General features: G+C 40.5%; 3 protein-coding genes across 3 annotated transcripts; 2 read left to right on the top strand and 1 right to left on the bottom strand.

Moving 5' to 3' along the window:
• Positions 1 to 1,635: 1,635 nt before the first annotated feature.
• On the top strand, positions 1,636 to 6,719 carry myl12.1 (myosin, light chain 12-1). Its single transcript, XM_080417963.1, has 4 exons — positions 1,636 to 1,732; positions 4,166 to 4,366; positions 5,017 to 5,178; positions 6,192 to 6,719. Exons 2-4 carry the CDS (start codon positions 4,183 to 4,185, stop codon positions 6,362 to 6,364), a joined length of 519 nt encoding a protein of 172 aa, XP_080274089.1. The 5' UTR covers positions 1,636 to 1,732; positions 4,166 to 4,182; the 3' UTR covers positions 6,365 to 6,719.
• Positions 6,720 to 8,582: 1,863 nt separating this feature from the next.
• On the top strand, positions 8,583 to 15,159 carry fastkd3 (FAST kinase domains 3). The gene is made up of 7 exons (XM_080417823.1): positions 8,583 to 8,634; positions 9,656 to 11,136; positions 11,741 to 11,826; positions 12,033 to 12,207; positions 12,480 to 12,549; positions 13,840 to 13,954; positions 14,885 to 15,159. The coding sequence occupies exons 2-7, from the start codon at positions 9,693 to 9,695 to the stop codon at positions 14,981 to 14,983; spliced, it is 1,989 nt and encodes a 662-aa protein (XP_080273949.1). The 5' UTR covers positions 8,583 to 8,634; positions 9,656 to 9,692; the 3' UTR covers positions 14,984 to 15,159.
• A 7-nt stretch (positions 15,160 to 15,166) lies between these two features.
• chmp5b (charged multivesicular body protein 5b) lies at positions 15,167 to 20,424 on the bottom strand. The gene is made up of 8 exons (XM_080417824.1): positions 20,261 to 20,424; positions 18,546 to 18,650; positions 17,885 to 17,931; positions 17,404 to 17,497; positions 17,230 to 17,301; positions 16,568 to 16,676; positions 16,364 to 16,479; positions 15,167 to 15,570 (listed from the first exon to the last, which is right to left on the bottom strand). The coding sequence occupies exons 1-8, from the start codon at positions 20,327 to 20,329 to the stop codon at positions 15,520 to 15,522; spliced, it is 663 nt and encodes a 220-aa protein (XP_080273950.1). The 5' UTR covers positions 20,330 to 20,424; the 3' UTR covers positions 15,167 to 15,519.
• Between the last annotated feature and the right edge of the window lie 714 nt (positions 20,425 to 21,138).

Below are 21,138 nucleotides of genomic sequence, written 5' to 3'. Positions count from 1 at the left end.
GTTTCTTAACCCTATTTTGTACAATATTTTGTGCCAGGGACCCTCCATATTGATTGATTGATTTGTGATTACTTTAGCTGCCATGTTTTCACTGGAAAGATTTGCCTATAAAATACAACCCAGGTAGCAGGCAATTTCCTCTTTTCTTTCTCACATTGTCACCTACTTTTACTGTGAAGCCATCGGCCTTGCAGGGGTTTATTTTGGACACAAAGAGAATGGATTCCATTTTGCCCAGGTGTAATGATAGTTTGTTATCAGCGAGCCAGGTGCAGATTTTACAGAGTTCAGAGCTAAGGGTTTTTTCGACCAGCTATTTGTCCTGGTTAGAGACCAGTAGAGCCGAGGCATCCGCGAACAGTGTTGGAAAGTAACTAAAGTATGTAACTTAAAGTAATATTATTACTTTTTCCCAGTAACTAGTAACGTAACTAATTACTTTCACGTTTTGAGTAATATTATTACCTTTACTTTTTTTCAAAAAGTAATTTATTACTTTTTGAAAGTTTGAAAGAAGTTGTTCAAAGATTGTGTCTCATGATGAGTCATTATCTGTTTGAGCCCAGGTGTTTGAATTTGAATATTTTTTTAGGCAAAAAATACATGAAATACATTTAAAATACTTCCAAAAAAGTCCTTGCGGTCTTGTTTCCATTGAGGTTCTTAGTATTCAATTCATAGTCAAATGGTTTTCATTTAGTCTGTAAGTTATGAATTCATACACAGTAAAAGTCTTAGTGTTAATATAATTGAAATGAGTGTACAAATAGAACCAAATGGACCCGTCATGTGTACAGAACACTTTTCAGAGTTAAATCAACAATGAGGATTTTACAATGTAGGCTGCAGAAAAGAGAAAAAAAACAACTGCTAATGTTGAAAATGCAAAGTCAGACTTTTGGGGAGAAAGGATGCAATTACTGGGGGCGAGAAAAAAAAAAGTAACTAAGTAATAAGTAACTAGTTACTTTTGGCAGGGAGTAATAAGTAAAGTAACTACATTACTTTTTAAACAAGTAATATGTAATAAGTAACATATTACTATGTTGTAGTAACTATTCCAACACTGTCCGCGAATAAGAAGAAATTGTAGTCAAAAGCTGATGTTGTGTTGTTTACATTAGGAACAGTAAAGGCCCTAGTAGGCCTTTCACAGCTTCACCTCCACCACCTGTTCTCAATGCCATGTCAAATGCCTTTTGGAGGTCCACCTGATGTTTGATGTGGCCTTTCAAATAGAGTAGGGCAGGCATGTGTCAGTGGAATGGGATGTTCTGAAGCCAGATTGGAATGCCTACATTAGTTTTTTTTTCCAGCAAGATCATTTTCAACTTGTTCATAAACATTTTTTTCCATAACCTTCGAGATAGAACTAAGAATAGAAATAGCGCTGTAGTTGCCGGGGTCTAATTTGCTTCCTTTTTTTGTAAAGAGGGGTTACTCTCGCTAGTTTGAAATCTTGGTGGACCCATACCAGATTTCTGTTGTTAAAATGTTTCAAAAAAATATTCAAAATGTTTCACTCTCGGTGCGACGAGTCGTGAGCTTGTAGATCTGCTATTTTCAAATATCAAATGCATTCATACATAGGCTTGTTTTCATAGACCTGGTTGCTTATTTCTCTCGCAATGTCTGGCAACGCTGGGTATAACCAGGAAGTCAGGGAGTGGTTGAAGAACAGTAGCATCAGGGTACAACAGCTGTCTGTCTGTTTTTTTATTCGTCTTGTCAGGTAAGAAGACCATCGTTTTATATTACTATATATTATCTTGTGTTTCCATAGTTGTATTGTCGTGTGTGTTAAAGTCACTCGAACACGCATGTGTTGGGATTTCCCAAATAATGTTAAAGTATAAGATACTACGTTGGAATGTTTAAACGCGTTTATCACTGCTAACAGTTAGCCAGCCAGCCAGCTAATGAGATATTTTGGCTAAACCTCTCGTTCTAATACTATTTTTAGTTCTAGTCGGCCATTTTATAAATATGAATTCTTCGTGTGTAACTGAGTGAAGGCGAGTTTGACAGACTCATCTAGACTTGAGGTTGAATACATTGGATATTAATATTATTAGTTACTGGCTAACTGATCTACGCAGTCTAAACCAGGCCTCCATCACCCAACATTTGATTCAAAGGCCTTTTTTTTACTTCAAAACCTATCCTGACCTCTTAGTGCCTGGACCTGAATTTATTATTAATATCATCTTTTTTAAACGCCGATTTACTTTTGATCGTAACTTTCCGTTTTCTTTAGAATATTATTCCCTTCCATCATGAGGCACTGGTGCTGTTGGTTTGAGGGATACCATCAGTCTGTAACTTTACTGTACTCCTTGTTTGCTAAACGGGTTCTGTGAGAAACCCATTAACATCAAATAAATCAAGCTTACCCTAGACTGAGCATAAAGTTCTTGTGTGTGTGTGTGTGTGTGTGTGTGTGTGTGTGTGTGTGTGTGTGTGTGTGTGTGTGTGTGTGTGTGTGTGTGTGTGTGTGTGTGTGTGTGTGTGTGTGTGTGTGTGTGTGTGTGTGTGTGTGTTTACCAAATGGTGAAGAGACACATCTGTTCGGTTCTCAACCTGTGGGTCGGGACCCCCGGGGGTTCCCCATATGATTTTCTTTTTTTGGGGTGGGAGGGAGGGAAGGTCCTCAGATGACAGTGAAGTGACAATTTAAGGACTTTTAAGACAATTTTTTTTTAATTCCTCAACGAAAATAAAAAGTCAATTACTGCATCAGAAGGAATCAACAAACTATACTATATAAAAAAAAACATTGGTCAAATTGTCAATTAATATAAGAAAGAGGAAAACATTGTGAAAATAGTTGCGAGGCGTTGTGAGCTTGTAGATGGGCTATTTTCACTATTTATCTGTGGAACCGAGTCAGACAAATTGTAATGCCTCAACTCCTAGTCCATGTGGCTATCAGGGTGGGGGGTCCCCAGTTCAAATATGATTATTTTCAGGGGTCGCAGCCTGAAAAGGTTAAAGAACCACTGTTCTACAGCACTGAGCCAGCCAACCTCTGCTGTCAGGTAGGGAAGGAAACGAGGATGGGTACCAGACCTAGTCGCCTGATAAGGGCATTTGTCCTCACATCAGTAATTCTCCTTCGACCCAACTAGAGAGAGCTGTACACTTCCATTTATAGCACCGTGAATGAAGGACACCACACAAGGGAATCGCAGCCTCACAGTTATTAGACTCCCCCGCCTTAACCACAGACATGTGCATGACTGACCAAACCTTATTTTGTCTGGATGCATTACTCTATGTTGACTTATGTCCTCGTTAACTCTGTCTCTTCAGATTCTTATGTCGTATTGATGACTTTATTAGGTCAGGCCTGAGTGGGGGAGGATGAGAGCCTTCATCATGGCTAAGGACGATGTTATCTAGTACTAAATAATATGATGTCATGACTTAGGACATCCACACTCTTATGGTCTTATCTTATGCAGACTTCTCTTCAAGACTTCACTTTATATAAGCTTGCCTTTCTACAATAAAATAACAGAACAATAACATTTAAACAGGGTCCAAAATAGCAGAATAAAAACCATAACGACGATATTATAGCACCACAAAAAAGACTGCAATATAAACCTGCACAAGACTCAAGACAGCAATATTATTATGACATATAAGTGGCGGACACTGGACAGCCATCAGTGGTTGGTTAGAGAAGGCAGTTTAAGACATTATTTAAAAAACGGACTGTGCCTGAACTAATATTACATGGATTACTGTTCCAAAACTACCAAATCTACATACACAGGACAAACATTCCCTCAAAATTCTACCCATTGGTAGTTTTGCCAGGGACACTCTAAAAGCTGTAGTGTGTTATTGCAGAAAATGGATTTTGTCTTTGCATTCTGAGCCTTTTTTTTACACTTTTTTCCTCCCCACACACTTTTCTGTACTTGTCACTGCTGTTGTATCCTACTGACTGGCCTGGGAGGATGTCCTACTCCTCCTGCCCAACACTTCCTGCTGACCGGTGCCGCGCCCAGCCCGTAGGAATACATGCAGTGACAATTATCACCCTCCCCTCCTAGCTTCCCTCCCCTGAACCACGGGTCAATTGTGTTTGTGTGTAGACACTCAACAAAGCCGGATGCACCATGTTGATTTGTTCATGTGTTATTTACTCATACAGGTACAAAAACTATCAACATGTCTAGCAAAAGGGCGAAGGGAAAGACCACCAAGAAGCGCCCCCAGCGCGCCACCTCCAATGTCTTCGCCATGTTTGACCAGTCTCAGATCCAGGAGTTCAAGGAGGCCTTCAACATGATTGACCAGAACCGGGATGGCTTTGTTGACAAAGAGGACCTTCATGACATGCTTGCCTCATTGGGTGAGTGGGCGCTTGTATTGGGGCTGGGCAATTTACCGAAAATATATCGGACAACGGCTATTTTGGAACCAATTGCCTTAAGCTTGCTCATGGCAAATCGGACCGCCCTAGCTTATATACACTGTCTCTGAAACCATCTGAGATGAATTGGCTCTTTTTGTTTTGTTTGATAATATCAAAGATCGATTAATTTGATCATATCAAAATGACCGGTTTTCAACGTTGGTGTCATTTTCATCTTATGAAGATTAACTTTAATTGGGTTCCTGCTTAATGCGTTTTCTTTTGTGCATGTTTTAACCTCTTAGGCGTTCCTATTTTGGCCATGTAATAAGGTGAAAATTACATGTAAAATAGGGCTTAAGTGGTTACTTGTCTCCAGTTTTATTTTGGTGGTGTAACACTTATTTTGGTGTAACACTTGGAGGCTCTATTACTATAAACAGGTTTTGTTAAGATCGGATCCTTAACAAAACCCGGATCCTTGTTTGGTTTAGAACAAATCCTCCTTGGCTCCTATTTGGCTATTGCTATAAGAATGTTTGCTATTTCCTTTAATCATTGTTATTTATGTGTCTTTCTGTGTAATCAGACTTTCCTCAAGGATTTTATTGCATTACAGTGCTAACACTGTCCTCTTTTTTTCACAGGGAAAAATCCAAGTGATGATTACCTGGAGGCCATGATGACCGAAGCTCCCGGGCCCATCAACTTTACCATGTTCCTCACCATGTTTGGAGAGAAACTCAATGGCACAGACCCTGAGGATGTGATTAGAAATGCATTTGCTTGCTTCGATGAAGAGGGAACAGGTACGTCTTTTTCCATAGTCATACTATTACGTCTACCTGCAAAGGTTGATCGATATGAATTCTAGTTGGTGACGGTGTAGTACATTTGTATGTTCACTTGGACTTCCATCACAATATCTAACATGACCTTTTGCAGTCATTTATTTTAAAGATTAGGGTAGGGAACAACTGTTAGTCATGAGACCCACAAGGCAAATATTTAGCTTTTACACAAACCTGTTTCACAGGGAAAGGGTGTTAATGGACTGGCTGTATTTTTATTTTTATTTTCTTGCCATCATCCTACTGGTCTTGTGGATACTGCATGGATTAAAGTACTCAGTCCCCATGACTGATTTCAGTCATTTGGATGTCATAGAAGCAGGCATGCAATGCTCATTTGGTATGTTCTTGCACTCTATTTCAATGACGTGACGCGCACGTCGCTTAACACCTACACTGCAAGTCACACAATGGACAATTGATATCTATTGCATCTAGGCTTATTCCTATGTTAATTCGATAGGTGTGAGTCGGGAGCCTTTGAAAACTTTGAGGTGCGAATTTAAAGTAGTTTTAAATCTATGCGTGTGCCTGCGTATGCTCCTGGTCAAATAGGTTCCGGCACGGCGTGCAAGGCCGTCCAGTGAGCATTGCACCCCTGCATAGAAGTCTTCTATGGAATCATGTCGCATACCAAAAATAGCCGTTCTACAAGCTCACAACGTGTCGCAGCGCAACGTTGTGAGCTTGCATATAGGCTATTTTCGGTTATTCGTTATTTTAAGATTACAGAGTATTTGAAGTGGTCAATCTAGCAGTAGACTGCATGTTCAGAAGCATCTTCCATAAAACCCTAATGGTCTCAGATATGTAATTTCTACAAGTGGTTGGCTGTAGAACAGCAAGAACATAGGTTTAGAATGATATGATAATAGCTAAACACAATTCTACTTATTGTGTTTAGGAAACAGAGCTCTAAACTAGTGCATTCTTGAAATCCTTATCTTATTTTGGTCCGTCTTCTGCCTCAGGTGCCATCCAGGAGGATTACCTCAGGGAGCTGCTCACAACAATGGGCGACCGGTTTACAGATGAAGACGTGGACGAGCTGTTCAGGGAGGCTCCCATCGACAAGAAGGCCAACTTCAACTATGTGGAGTTCACACGCATCCTAAAGCACGGTGCCAAGGACAAGGACGATTAAAAAAGCCATACCAGACATAGTAGTTTCTACCCTGCCCTTCACCCAGATCATTTTTGCTGCATTTCTCAACTCTTATATAAACCCAATTATTAAACCAGCCAAATCCAGTAACTATTATGAACCATATCTGTAGTGAAATTCCAGCATTGCCTGGTTTGCACATCTGTAATGGAGACATTTCTAAGGGTTGTTAGTTTGCTTATCAGTCTACTGTTTTGTCATGCAAAGATGTAAACACTGGAGGCACAACTCTGAGAGATAAAAGCATTTTCGCTATTCAAATGATCTGGTTTAGCTGAGTTTTTACATTTTATAATATAAACTTTTTGAAAAAATAAAGCCCTATAATAAAGTTGTACTTTGCAAATCTTCTCTGTCCTGCATAAATGACCATTGAAATCATTACATCATCCTGTCATTTGGTTTTATGAAGCTGAAAAAGCTGATGGTATCTTTATCCCCTCTAGTCATAATAGTCTTGTCTTTGCAAATTCCTTCTCCACCAATGCCTCATTATACTCTGCATGCCCTGACTTGAACAAAGTGAGCAACAGCCACGTCATTTTTGTCTAGGGAGAAAAGGTAGATGTGAATGGGTAAATTGTTTTAAGGGATTACTGACAAACCTTACACATTAAATTGGATCTTGGTAAATGTACAGTACTGCAAGTACATAAAGTAAAGACCATTTGAATTAGGTACTTTTTTTTCTGGCAAAGTAAGTTCAGTTGCATATGGCGAACATTAAAATTGTATCACCTAGTCCCTAGAAAGATAAGATTATACACATGTCTTGTGCTATGTGAGTACACATTTCTTGATCCCAGGGGGACATATTGGCTGCAATGTGTCTTGAGTGTACAGTCTCTCCCCCCACACAGTAGACTATCAATAGTGAATATATCAATATACTGTATGCACTGTTGGTAGACTACATACTTGTTGGTAAATTGAACATCAGCAACACAACAGGGTGTAGTCTACCAACAATGCATATATTGTACATGTATATGTAGTCTACAGTTGTCAAGAGTGAATATATGAATTCATGTATCTACAATCTTATCAATGAATGAATGTATCTACAGTTTATGAACACCAATATAATATCAACAGTTATGCACAACATTCCTGTCCTTTTGGGAGTGGTATTTACAGGATGACAACGCCACATAATTTTGAGTATTGATGCGCATGACTATTTCTTTTACAGTCTACAGGGTTCCAACACAAGTATGGAAATAAGAAAAAAGTATAGAAAAATAAGATTATTGACATATATGTTAATAGTCTGGACTAACTTGACCAAATACACACATCTACCACCAAATTATTTTAAAGAAAATGCGGTAATATCTCTGAATTGCATATATAGCAAATCACAAATAACTATGTAATTGTGACAAAAGCTTGTCTAAACATTTATGCAGTGATGAAGGAAACCATAATTTAATGGCTGCACTCATCGTCATGTCCATGGACACAGTGAATAAATGAGGCTGCACAGACGGTGCGAACATATATTTATTGGCCCATTTTCCGTTCTTATTTATAAAATTGATTACATTCATAGGGAGAACAATATTATTTTATCTATCTATTAAGGTGAAATAATGAGTATAGGTAGGACTGTTTCAGTTTAGTTGACTTATTTTTGGTAAACAGTGCTGACAACAACTACAAGTTATGTTTTATAAACAGTCAATGAAGCAAAGTCAGTGGACTTTAGTTCTATTTTGTACTTGTACTCAGATGTCAAATATGGTGTGACAAATCGATTAAGAATTCTGTAAATTTGTCTGGAAAGGTATGGAATTAAAAAAATGGAAAAAATGGAAAATGTGTAGGAACCCTGAGTTTATGATCACAATTGGAACCATTAAAGTTTCCTATAATGATTTATGCTATTTAAACTGGAACAGTCTGTCTGTTCTTTGAATTTTGGAGGGAAAGTAACAACTGATGAAGATTACAACACTGAGGTTGACAAATGCAGTTGACTATACTGTATAATATAAGCAGGGAATTATTAAAGGTGCCTTTACATGAGAGATGTCGCCATCTAGCGGTCGAGGATTGTGGAGCGAGGTTAGTCAAGGATAAACCCTTTCCTGTTCGCGGCCCTGCTATTGGCGCAGCCTGGCATCACATCAACCAATCGTAGGTCATTATTCCACATTACGTTACGGAACCACGTTGGTTTTGTAATCAAAGATGGTGGCATCTCTGTTATGAGCGTCGCTGTGACCGTCAATCCTACAGAAGACCGGGTATGTTGTTAATTTATATCCATTAAGCAGACATTTCAGTGGTCTTGTCTTTGTAACGTTTTGTGATCAATCAAAAGGCAGCTTGTTTTCGTGGAACTAGCAGCACTGACTTGTTTGCCAGCTAGAACGCCAACTGTTCTACGTTTTAGGCAAGGGCAAAAATATAAAGCAGTATGAGTTACTAAATCGTTTCAGTGTTCTACTTATTACAATGTGCTACATGTGGTGTAGTATACTTAACTAAAAGACAAGAGTGTTGGTTGGCAACATCCTGAAAGGGTGGTCTGTCAGTTCAGTTACTTAGTGCTAGCCCTGAAACATACATAACTGACAGTCATTGCGCTACTTGTTCCTGTTTTTTGAAAGATTTACATTTACAACCAGTACATCTGCATAAATGTTAAGATTTCAAATATAAAGTGCTTACCCCATGGCCACGGATGTTACAAGTTAAAGCGCCCGGGTCTAAGTACCCGAATCTTCCGTATTGTTCAATAAAAAGCTTTTTTATCCGATCGGTGTTCATTTTCTCCGAAGTTTCTCCATATGCTTGCAAGTACGCGCCCCTATTGGTTGGGCGGTGTATTGCACTCTGATACATTATAAAAAATATAATGGCCGCCGATTGGATTAAAATGCTTTTCATTGAAGAATACGGAAGATACGGATACTTAGACCCGGGCGCTTTAACTTGTTAGATCCGTGGCTTTTGGGTAAGCACTTTACATTTGAAATCTGAACGTTTATGTAGATGTACTGGTTGTAAATGTAAAATCTTCAAAAACCAGGAGCAAGTAGCGCCATGACGCTTGTGACAGACGAGCGTCATGTGAACCATGGCTAATAAAGTGCAAGAGTCTACTCGAGTCATCATCAACATGTATCTGTCATGTATCTGACATGTATCTGTCTCCTACACACCTTCATATTTAGTATTTGAGGATTGAAAGAAATGCTTTGGGAAGTTATTTGCAAACCTGTCTAGATTATTTTGTGTATTACATTTTTTTTTTATACGTAGGTCTGCTGGTGGGTATGCCGAGTTCTGGACCCGAGCCATGGCTTTAAAGTTGTCCCAGAGACTCCAGCTGCTCGGGCAGGCTGGTGCTGCTCATGTTTATCTTGCCTTTGGACTGAGGTGCATTTCAGGACGCCGGAGTGCCAGAAAAAGTGTTGAACAGAAGTGCCTTTGGACTATCCAGAGACATGGCTGCCTCAAGCTCCAGCCTAACTGTGGGATTATGGGACTGTCCACCATCGTTAGGGAACCGTCCTTCCTCACCACCGGTTCTGTCGGACTCCACCGGGATCCTGCACTTCGGTTCCGTTTGACCTTGCTCCATCGGCCGACGGACACGGAAGAGCTGGCGTTTCGGGAACGACTGGGTAACTGCTCTTCTTCCCGACAGGTTCTCAGGCTGATGCGCACGGTGGAGATCCTGTCTGATACCATGGGAGCCGCGGCGCTGCATCGTGTGGCTGACCTGGAGCAGGCTAGCAGTTCACTGAAGAACCCCACGGTGCTTGAGCATGACACCATCAGGACCCTGTGCTTCCAGCTGGAGCAGGACTCTGGGCGCCTGACGGACGAAGGGGTGGTGTCGGCCCTGTTGGCGTGCACACGTCTCTACCTGGATCCCTGGAGCACCCTGATGGTGCGGCTGGTGTCCGAGAGCCAGGAAAGACTGGACAAGAGGCAGATGAGTGTGGGGCAGCTATGCACTTTGGGGCAGGCTATGCTGGCTCTGGAGGGCCCTGGCTGTGGGATGCTGGTGCAGGTGATGGAGCAGGTACAGAAACGGAAGCCTGCGGAGTGGAGCCTGGCCGACCTCGTCGCAGTCTACAGATTGCTGCAGGGCGGGTTGGGTGAATGTGGACACTATCAGAACCTTCTCAATGCCATGAACGCCCACGCTCTGTTGGTCACCTCCAGTATGGACCCTGCTGCTGTTAGCGGGCTGCTCGACGCTCTGGTGGTCTTGGACCAGACTCAGGCTATGCCCTTGGTGATTAATCTGTGCAAGCAGGCCGTAAGACACGTGCCCCACTTCAGTGACGAGGAGCTGACGGTAGTGCTCGGGGCGCTGATGCACTTTGGTCATAGTGATTCTTACTTCGTAGCAGCTATGGAGAGGCACGTACCCAAGATGGCATTCACTTCTCACCCCGAGACTGTCACCAAGGTGATGCAATACTTTGGGCAGAGGAACATCCTGTCTGTGCCCGTGTTCGACGCCGTGGCCGAGAGCTTTGTGTATCGAGCGGACGACTACACCACCAGCCAGCTGGCCAGGCAGATCATACCGTTTGGGAAGCTGGGCTACCTGCCCCCCAACGCTGGCCAGGTGTTCGGGAAGGTCGAGGCCAATCTGCGCACACGCTTCTCTCACTTCCAACCCCGGACGCTGCTCAATCTGCTCCACTCCTGCATCTTGGTGGAGAGATTCCCAGTCAATTTTGTTTCCAAGGTTTTCAGTGGTTACTTCCTTCAACAGCTGCAAGGTAAAGCTTGTCAATAGTAAGACCTGAGGCCGATTCTACAAATCATTAGTTCGCACACTTTGAAGATTTTTCAAAAATAGCAGATATGTACAAGCTTAAGCTTTTTATTTTAATTTTGTATAGCCAACACTAAAATCTAAAATGACACAGATGCTTTCCCAGTTTTAATGGGTTAACAAATGCCTGATTGGCTCCTGAATTGGTACCCGATTTCTACAAGCTCAGAATTCGGGAGTTTGAGGTCATGCAATCTCATTTGCTAACAGCCCCACCCAGATCCTTACCCTGACCTTAATCATACCTAGACTTAACTATCTATAACTTAATGCCTAAACACCAACCATTTTAAACGTTATGGTTGACTCCGTTCTGTTTGCACAATTCACCTACATCGTGAATATGAACTCTCCCCCTGCCCCACCCCTCTTCTTCTTCCCTTTCTCTTTTTATGGAAATAACAAAAATGATGGCGCTTGCACAAAAACAAATTTCACCCATTATTTTACACCTGTAAATCTGTGATGTGACAATAAAGTTGATTCTGATGAAGTTGAATAACAAAACCAAAGTCTGAAATGTTTCTCTTTCTGTCTTTTGGTTCTAGAACAGGGTACAGGAATTGACCGCATCAACCTGGCTCAGCTGACCCAACTCTACATGACTGTGAAACTGGAGTGTCCCTTCTATGATGTAATAATACCACAAGAAATTAATACATTACAAATGATATCACATCTTTAAGTTATTCTCCAGCATTACATATTTCATTGTACTGTGGGAAAAAAAAAGATTTGTAATGTTATAAAATACAAAATTTAAATTATTTTGTGAAATCTGAGATGGTCAGTAGTGAAACATGACGCAGATGTACTCCTGTGACATCCAATTCCCTACAGGGTCCTAGACTCCTTCCTAAGTACCGGGTCAAGTCTTTTCTCCTGCTCGGGCGCTCGCTGGAGACTCCAGTGGACGTACATTTGTACCACCGTGTGAAAAATGGACTGGTACACCTGCTGGGGGCCCGGTCATACTTTGCATCTAAAGTTCTCACCCCATACTGCTACACAATAGGTAACAAACTAAATAATCAATTTAAGCACTTTAACCATGGTGTCCTGATTTTAGGCATGTCTTTATAGGTGAAGATAAAAAAAAAGGAGGAAAAAGAAAACCCAAGTACTATGTAACTTTCCTCTTTACCCTGGATTTGAACCCGGTTTCCTGCGCAATGCTTAAAATTTTATATTTAGTCATAAAAAAAGTACAGAGTGCGGCTTAGTGCTACTTAAGTCCCCTTTTTGTTACTTTGCCTAACTATTCTTTTTTTGTTTTGTTTGTTTCAGATGTGGAAATAAAGCTTGATGAAGAAGGATTTGTCCAGCCCGCCAGTTATGGTGAAGAGGTCTACAAGAGGTGTGAATCATTGTTACTTGACAGGGTTTTTTTAATATACAGCTGTGAAATTAGTATGGATGATTCTTTTTGTGCTGTCAAAGTGAATATCAATACAAAGTCGCTTATTTAGAATTGGAGAATCAATTTGAGTTGAAATGCAGCAATAAAAGAAAAAAAACTAAACATTGGATTTAAAAGCAAGGAGTTAAGGAAATCAAATAGACTAGACTGTGTGGGTAGTAGTGATGAGCGGGCCGACCCGTAACTCGCGGGTCAACCCGCGGCGCGGGTGGTCGAGTCAGGATTTCAGAGGCAATTATGCGGGCTGCGGGTGAGCGGGTCAGCCGCTCTCACACAAAAAAAAAAAATACTATTTTGAACAACATGCTTGTTTATTTAGCCCAGGACAATGTTGTGCTACTGTAGACATTTAAAGCGACTTTGGGTACTTAAAAGAGCGCTATATAAATCTGAGCTATTATGATGATGATTATATTTTTTTCCCCACCGCGGAGCGGGTTGAGCCATAGATATATATATGGGTTCGCGGGTTGGGTTCCGGGGCGGGTCATGAAAAAACCTGACCCGCACATCACTAGTGGGTAGTAAAAAACTACCCACACAGGCGTCACAATGTAGCACTGATGGTCTTAAGATATCTTTATTGAAAATCTTGTGTTGCACGCTTGTAGATCTGCTATTTTTGCCCAATGTTCCCCCAGGATATGAATGCTGGGGTGCAAGTTGTTAAACAAAAGTGTAATTTTAAGAGTTTTAAGCATACTTTTGATTATCGCGCTTAATATCTTTAACTCTCAGTGAGTGCCAAAAACAAGTTATCCCAAGTTTTTTCTGAATGCCATCAGTGCCAAGAACGAGTTTTTGGAAAAGAATGTTCAGAACCCAAGATATCGTGATCCGAAGATTTGCTGCTCCATTCACTTCTTGTTTAACTTAATACTGAAAAAGGCTGTATCTCGGCTCTTGAGCACTTTTTTCTTTTACTTTAAAAAAATTGCTGACGGTATGAACATTTTGCATGCAGTAGGAGGCACGGGGACTCCCACTTTCTTTGGTGTTTCACCTTGATTGCGTCTAAACCTTAACTAACCTCACAGAAATTATGCCAAAACCTAACCTCAAAACCCTGTCAGCCTGGGCGAAACACCAAAGAGACTCTCCTAGGAGGCACGGCTTCCACTCAAATTATGGCGGCTGCGATGACGCATCGCTCCAATGAACGGCGGCAGCCAATGAGGTATCTTTGTTTATATATCTATGGTTTAATCATTTGGTTCATCATTGCAGGATAGCAGTTTGCATTGATGGACAAAGGAGGTTCACTACCAACACAAGGCAGCTGCTGGGAAAAGAGGCCATCAAGCAACGACATCTAAGACTTCTGGGATATGAAGTTGTTCAGGTGACAGGCTAATGAGTCCCTTTCACTGCATTTGTGTTATACATAGCTTACAGTTATTCTCCATTTTATTTGAAGCTACATTGTGATGTATTTTGATAGTCACAAGGCCTAAAAGATAATGTGCTGTATGGTTTCATCAATGCTAATGACCAATATGCACACATTTGTCACGTTTTCCCCAACACGCATCGTCAAAATCAAGCCCGACTCTAAATTACTAAAATTTCAGGCTCCCCTCACTGAGCTGCTCACATTTTGTTGAAGCACCGTCATCACTTTAAATGGACCCAGACCCCTCCAGTTACATGACAAATGGAGATGGACAAATGGAGATGGACAAAAGCAAAGTGTTGCAATAATTCAGTGTAGAGGTCTAGGCAAAACAGACCTGCCTCTGTTTACCTGTTTGAAACGTCAGCTATTTGCTTCTGATTCAGAGCCTCTGCTGCTGAGAATGACCATTTAAAAATGGAGTGCCTAGTTAATAGCTCGCCTGGGAGCCCTGAAATGAATGCACTTATTACTCCACCAGAGGCGTGAGCACTCGAGAGTGGGACCAGAATCCATTCCTGGCATTAGTGGCCCCTATACGTCTACCAGCTCAAAGAAAAATCTGCTCACCCCTCCCATACTTGGACAATATTGTGGATTATCCAGCACAAGAGCTGGGTTGTTTACACACAAAAGCATACCAACCCTTGTTTATCATTTTGGACACAATTGTTTTTTTCTGACAGGCTATTCTGTGATATATGCAAAATAGCCAATCAGGGAAAATACTGTTTAGTGTTATATAAAAGTCTTATATACCTTACTATACATTTTGCTCTTAGGTGTCTGACTATAATAACTGTTTTGTATATTTAGTTTTATGGCTGGCAGCATACATTCCTAACTGACATTAAAATGATTGATTCCTTTTTCTTTTAGATACCCTTCTTTGAATTTGAGAAACTACAAAGCAAGACGGACATCGTAGAATATCTGCATAAAAAGATCTTTCCACACAGTTACAGGCTGAGCTGGTGACAACGTGCATAACAAGAATTATGCAGCCGTTATTTCTGTATCTTTCTTTTGCAAAACTGTACTTTATAATCTATACAGTATTTATTTTTTCTGCTAATTATCATTATCTAAGGATTGTGATAGTTTGATTACACACTTGTACACAGTACTGTGTAATAAATGATTTTATATACATATCATGACTTGATTTCAGAAAATATAATTTATTGTGCTGGGAACACCATGCTGCAGTAGAAAGTCGTTAGTCACTCCAAATTCCAAGAATCACCTCAAGAGAGGAAAGGCATTTATTCATAGAAAAGACTATCCTTAACCATTATATATACTATGGAGTGTGCTCCATGCCATGCTTTACCATTAACTAACCTGAAGCTGCTTTGATAAGACATTTCAATGCTGTCACCACCTGACGCTGGGGAGTGTCCGTTGCATAAATACAAAAAAAGCCTATGATACATATAAAACAGCAGTGTGTAACCACTGGCTGTAACTCTTAGGTTGCAGTAAAACATCAGCGTTGCCACTTGCTGTAAGTCTTAGGTTGCAGGAATCTGTGGCAGGCCGAATTCATCCACCAGAACGCCATCCTGAAACATACAATAAACCAATGTTCAGAATGAGAACTGTGTAAAATGATATAAAAATCAAAAAATAAGAAAAAAAAGTATAGACCAATTATTTGTTTACCAACATTGAGACTGAACACACAGGTGATTGTTTCATGCAATCAATTCCCAACATAGGGTGCGTTCGGAATTACAGCAATGAGCGCACTGGTCAATACAAACTAATAGGCGAGTGTGCTCCGGTGCACAATTTCCGAACGCACCCTCAGTGCCAGACCTGTGCGCGCAATACTGGTTCTTATCGCTTGCAACCAGTGTGACGTCATCTGTTAAGGGGTCTATAAGCTAAGATCATAAATGTAATTGACTCAGGGGGAATAGGTCACTGCAGTAGGTTTGGGATCCGGACCCAACTTTGAGTGACCATAATCGGTTCCCGGAACTAGTTTTATCACACTGTCAGAGCTGGTATGTGGACTTCAAGTCTGCTATACAATTTGAATACCGCTACCGGTGGTTCTCAAACTATTTAAATTTCAAGGACCACCATTACTCTAAGAGTGTACAAATGGAACCAAACAGACCCGTAAGGATCCATTTGGTTCCATTTGAACAGAGTTACAGACCTGTAAGGGTCCATTTGGAACCACCTATAGCAATCGTTAAAAGGACCCATTAAGGAATCGGACCGTAAAGGGGCCTGAAAAATACAGTATGTGATTAAAACAAAAGCGTTACTCTGACGTGTGCTATCCAGGTTAGACTAATATGGTCTTGGAGCCAATTTGTCTGGCAAAACTAAAGTTAGTCTTACCCTGTTGGTAGTCTTGTCACTGGGCAGGCCCTCTGGGATGGAGGGAGCTGAAGAGGCCTCATCCAGGTAGGAGCTGTCCTCATCCAGCAGCAGTTCATCTCCCAAGGCATCAAGCTCTGTGGACACAAGCAAACATCTACTGAGTTCTGAAACTATCCATTTTCAGTGCAATAAACAAACAAATAATATGTGTAAGTTACTGACCCGCTTCCAGGTCATCTTCATCGATCTCAGGCGTGCCGTAGCTTCTGCTCATCGCCTCCTGCACCTCGTTTGCATCTTCCATCATGTCCTCCAGCTGGTCCTGAAGATCCTGAATATTCAAACAAAAAAAGAAACACTTTGATACCATGTTTGTTTCAGGGGATCCGTTTGTCTTGTGAGAAGGTCACTGGCAGTGGACATTGAAATGTGGCCATTAAAATTTTCTGATTTTTAAGAAAATAAACTATGGAAATAGTTGAGGCTGAATCGTGTTTTGAAGGTTTGGAGTGTGAATGTTTGTTGTGTTCATTCATATAAATTCATATAAAGTATCACAACATGATTACTAAGATATGTTGATGGCCAGATATCAGTGCAATAGAAAGAAATCTGTAGGCTAATAATAATGTAACGATATGGTCCATTCCCTCGGCGTATATATAAAAAAAAAAAGTGGAATCTGTTCTCTGCATTTACCCAGCTTAACTATTAGGAGCAGTGGGCACTATTAATACAGCGGCCAGGGAGCACTTAAGGGTTACCGGTCTTGCTCAGGGGCACTTCGACAGATAGATCCGGGACCTTCTGTTTCCCAAACGGTCTCTCTACCCATTCAACTATGGCTACCCCTAGTAGAATAATATCGTTAATTAGAATAATACCTCGATCTGGTCAATCTTCACGTTCTTGTAGGCTTTCTTCATTTCTTTGGCACCAATCTTCATGGCGTCAACCTAAAAGAAAAGCACACTTAACTTAAGAAACCAAACGTTTTGCTAGCGTCCCAGACAAAGTATTCATACTGTAGTTGCAGAATGTCACATCATGTCCCTTACTGTGGTTTTAGTGTCTTTGAGAGTCTGGATAGTGTAGTTTTGTTGTTCCATGTTAAAGGACTGCTGCATGAGGTTATCTCTCTGGCCCTCATACCTGGGAGGGAGACGAGATCGATATACAGTTAAGTTTATTCTTAATCACATTAACCCTGGTCTCTCCATTTTGGGCACATTTTTAAAATGTTTCAATTTGATTCCTAAAGTTTACAATTTCAGTACAGTTTAGGATTTAGAGGGAATAACATTCCCTGCTTAGAGGGTTAATGTATAGTTTACCATTAACATTCACTGTATGTCAAATGGCAGCCTGATGACTTCTGCCGTTCTGCACCAAGTTTAAAACAACCTACATTTAGAGTTGTTCCGATACCGATACCAATATCGGAAAAGCTGCCGACATTGCCTAAAATGCTGGTATCGAGCGGTACACAAGTTGAAGGTATCAGAAAGGGAAAAATGGTATCGGTACACCTCTACTTACGCTCTCTTCTGCTTCAGAACTCGCATCGCCTTCTGCTTGACCATGTTCTAATAGAAAACAAAAACGGATTGAATACACGGCACCACATTTCCAGTGATGGAAGAAGTACTCACATGTTTTACTTAAGTAAAAGTATCAAAACAGCAATGTAGATTTACTCTGTTACAAGTAAACGTCCTGTATTAAAAATGTACTTGAATCAAAGTACAAAAGTATTGGCATCAAAATATACTTAAAATACCAAAGTATACGTACTGATTATGCAGAAATGACCCATTTCAAGTTTTCAAAATGTATAAAGGTCTTTTGAAAATAGCAGATCTACAAGCTCACAATGTCTTCGCGACACATTGTGAGCTTGTAGATCGGCTATTTTCAAATAGCCTGAATATATATACAGTACACAGTATAGGATTGAAGTGGTTAATATGCGTTTTGAAATAATAATCAAAATCTACAAAATAACTAGTTACTTGTAGTGGAGTAGAAGTAAAAGTATTGAACATTGTAAATACTCAAGTAAAGCAAAAATACCTCAACATTTTACTTAAGTACAGTACTTGAGTAAATGTACTTAGTTACTTTCCACCACTGGTGTTGTGTAACTAATGTTCTTAATGCAAAACTATATGTCACAATAATGGAACATGAAAAAGCTCACCTTTGAAGGTCCATCTCTCATCTTCTTCATCTGATCCTTATACTTCACCAGTTCAACATCTAGTCTGGCAATCTTCTTGTCAACGGACTCAGCTCGAGAGTCCACCTTGAAACAGAATAAGATATATATTATGTCTTTGTTATATAAATTAGGTCTTTAGCATCAACATCATGTGCCCCAAAATTACCAAACAGTATGTTTATAACTAGTTGCGCCGTGGCAGGATTTACATTTTGGTTGGTTAAAACAAGTGATGGGTGGGCGGAAATGTCCCCCCCCATTTAACCTGTTAAAAACCGGAAAAGATTTTAGATTTTTGCTATATACTGTAATAGCAATATATGTTTTTCAGAAAACTTAGGATTTAGAAGTGGTTTTGAGAACAGTGGTTCTCAAAAATAGCAGATCTAGTGCCATGCTGTGAGCTTGTACATCTGCTATTTTTGAAAAATCTTGGAAGTGTTTGAAATGTTTTTTAACACATGTCATGTCCTCTTCTGTCTAAGAGCCAGATAGGACAGCAGTTGGTGGTTTGAGTTTCCAGTCATTTTAATAGTGAAGGCACACAGCTGCTGTTTGATAATAAATAATCCTACGCCTCTTACAGTTCGGTCAGTAAAAAATACAATAAAAAATACCATATAGAAAAATGTGAGCAACAAATCATAACCACTAAACCACCAGGGATGAGTCATCACGGCCATGAAAAATGTGCTGATAATTTTTTTTGTCAAGGTTCAAGCTACTGTAGTTACTCCCTTCAAACCTGTCAAACTGGTTATTACGAGAACATGGACTGCATGGATACAAGACACATTATACTGTCAGAGGCTGAGCTGTGTTTGAGTTCATAAACCGATTTTCTTCAATTCATCAAGTATTCTCTTCATTGTTGGATTCTTCATTCACTGTGAAGGAAGGTGACCAACACAAACTCTCCCTTCCATCTCAGCCAAATCTACGTAAAAAGCTAAAATTCCTACTTTAGTTCATCTCTTTCCAAAAACTATATAATTCTGCTGAATCATGCCCTGGGCCAGTGGTGGAAACTCACAATGTGTTTTACTTCAGTAAAAAAAAAAAGCATCAATGTATAATGTATGTTTTGTTTTGTAATGATAATCAAAATCTACAAAGTAATTAACTACCGGTAATAACTGAAGTTGTCAAATAATTGTAGTGGAGTAAAAAGTACAATATTTTCCCCTGATATCTATGGAGTAGGCCTATCGAAAATTGGAAATACTCCAGTAAAGTAAAAGTACCTCATAATTGTACTCAGTACAGCACTTGAGTAAATGTACTTGGTTACTTTACACCACTGCCAAAAACGACATAATGCTGCTGAACCATGCCCTGGCCTGGGCAGACAAAGTGACTAAACATTTCATATTTGACACACAGTCAGAGTCATCTCTTGTTCACTTAATAACGCCAATTACGTAACTAAACAAGACTTCAGGGAGAAAGAGTATCTAGCTAACGTCGTCCTTTTGCATTCTAACTGGCCTAATAGCATAGCTAATAGTATAGCAACCTCATCTGACCATGACACATCAATTAAAACATTAAATTAAACGTTATCAGTCTGGTTTGTGCGTCTTGTCGTGTCAGCTATGTCGTGTAGCTCTCTCTCTAGCATCGACCCACAAACAATGACCAGAAAGAGCTCTTTGTTTACCTTCTTCATGTGGACAAAAAGAAGAACCACTTACACTTCCTATGCAGTCAGTGAGGTTGGGCGGTGGAGCCTTAGGCGTCCCTCGACCAAAGATACGGTTCATTTCTTTAAGAAAGTTGTTTATTTATGGAAAAAACGAATCCTGTAGCTACTTAGCTCTGTGTCAAGTGAAACCACCTAGAATAATACACCCGGAAGAGCAACTTTGGACTGACGTCATCGCGGCAGTCACATGACGCTCTGCGCCTCCACTTGTTCATTTGGACCTTTATGGCTGGTTGGCATCCATAATCGTTGCATTAGCGCCATCTACCGGAGTGGTATCCTCACAGTGGCAAAAGTGCGCTTCTCTGAGCGCAGATCTCCGCCAGACCAGGTTGCCTACCCACTTTTTTGATTGATTGATTGATTGAATACTTTATTTAGAAGTTTGCAGAAAAAAAGCACATGGAAGTACAGTTCAAAATACAAGGTAAATAGGATTGAAAAGCCACTGGCTTGTTTCAATTGGGGTCCGACACTCACGACTCCTCACGTATTCAATTCATGGAGACACTAAATGACTAGCCTCGGAAACCCATGCCTTTTTTTTTTTACTAAATGACAGACAGAGACAGATATACACTACCCAGGGCTGTGTCCATGTGTTGCATTGGTGATTTTATCTTTGGTGGTACACTATGTTAATGACGTCACACTCACGTCGCTGAACAATGAACACACTACAGGATTTAGCAGGTCACACAATGGACCGATATGCATCCAGGCTCATTCCTATGTTAATTCACGCTGTGTGACACTCGGCAGTCGGCAGCTTTTGTAAACTTTGTTGCGGTGTGAACATAAGGGTTGTTTTTGATCAATGCGCATGCGTGCACGTGCTCCTGAAAAATCTTTGGGCGGAAGCCATGG

Source organism: Gymnoscopelus braueri (assembly GCF_963280865.1).
Source record: "Gymnoscopelus braueri genome assembly, chromosome: 21".
NCBI classification, from domain to species: domain Eukaryota; kingdom Metazoa; phylum Chordata; class Actinopteri; order Myctophiformes; family Myctophidae; genus Gymnoscopelus; species Gymnoscopelus braueri.
This window is presented reverse-complemented; position numbering and strand designations above follow the sequence as displayed.

Excerpts from the sequence above, each read along its gene's own strand:
- fastkd3 (XM_080417823.1), top strand. The coding sequence starts at position 9,693 with ATGGCTTTAAAGTTGTCCCAGAGACTCCAGCTGCTCGGGCAGGCTGGT. Across the intron at positions 11,137-11,740 it reads CTTCCTTCAACAGCTGCAAG|AACAGGGTACAGGAATTGAC; the intron begins GTAAAGCTTGTC and ends TTTTGGTTCTAG. Across the intron at positions 12,550-13,839 it reads GGTGAAGAGGTCTACAAGAG|GATAGCAGTTTGCATTGATG; the intron begins GTGTGAATCATT and ends TCATCATTGCAG.
- myl12.1 (XM_080417963.1), top strand. The coding sequence starts at position 4,183 with ATGTCTAGCAAAAGGGCGAAGGGAAAGACCACCAAGAAGCGCCCCCAG. Across the intron at positions 4,367-5,016 it reads TGACATGCTTGCCTCATTGG|GGAAAAATCCAAGTGATGAT; the intron begins GTGAGTGGGCGC and ends TTTTTTTCACAG. Across the intron at positions 5,179-6,191 it reads CTTCGATGAAGAGGGAACAG|GTGCCATCCAGGAGGATTAC; the intron begins GTACGTCTTTTT and ends CTTCTGCCTCAG.
- chmp5b (XM_080417824.1), bottom strand. The coding sequence starts at position 20,329 with ATGAACCGTATCTTTGGTCGAGGGACGCCTAAGGCTCCACCGCCCAAC. Across the intron at positions 17,932-18,545 it reads TGAGAGATGGACCTTCAAAG|AACATGGTCAAGCAGAAGGC; the intron begins GTGAGCTTTTTC and ends GTTTTCTATTAG. Across the intron at positions 16,677-17,229 it reads TGAAGATTGACCAGATCGAG|GATCTTCAGGACCAGCTGGA; the intron begins GTATTATTCTAA and ends TTGAATATTCAG.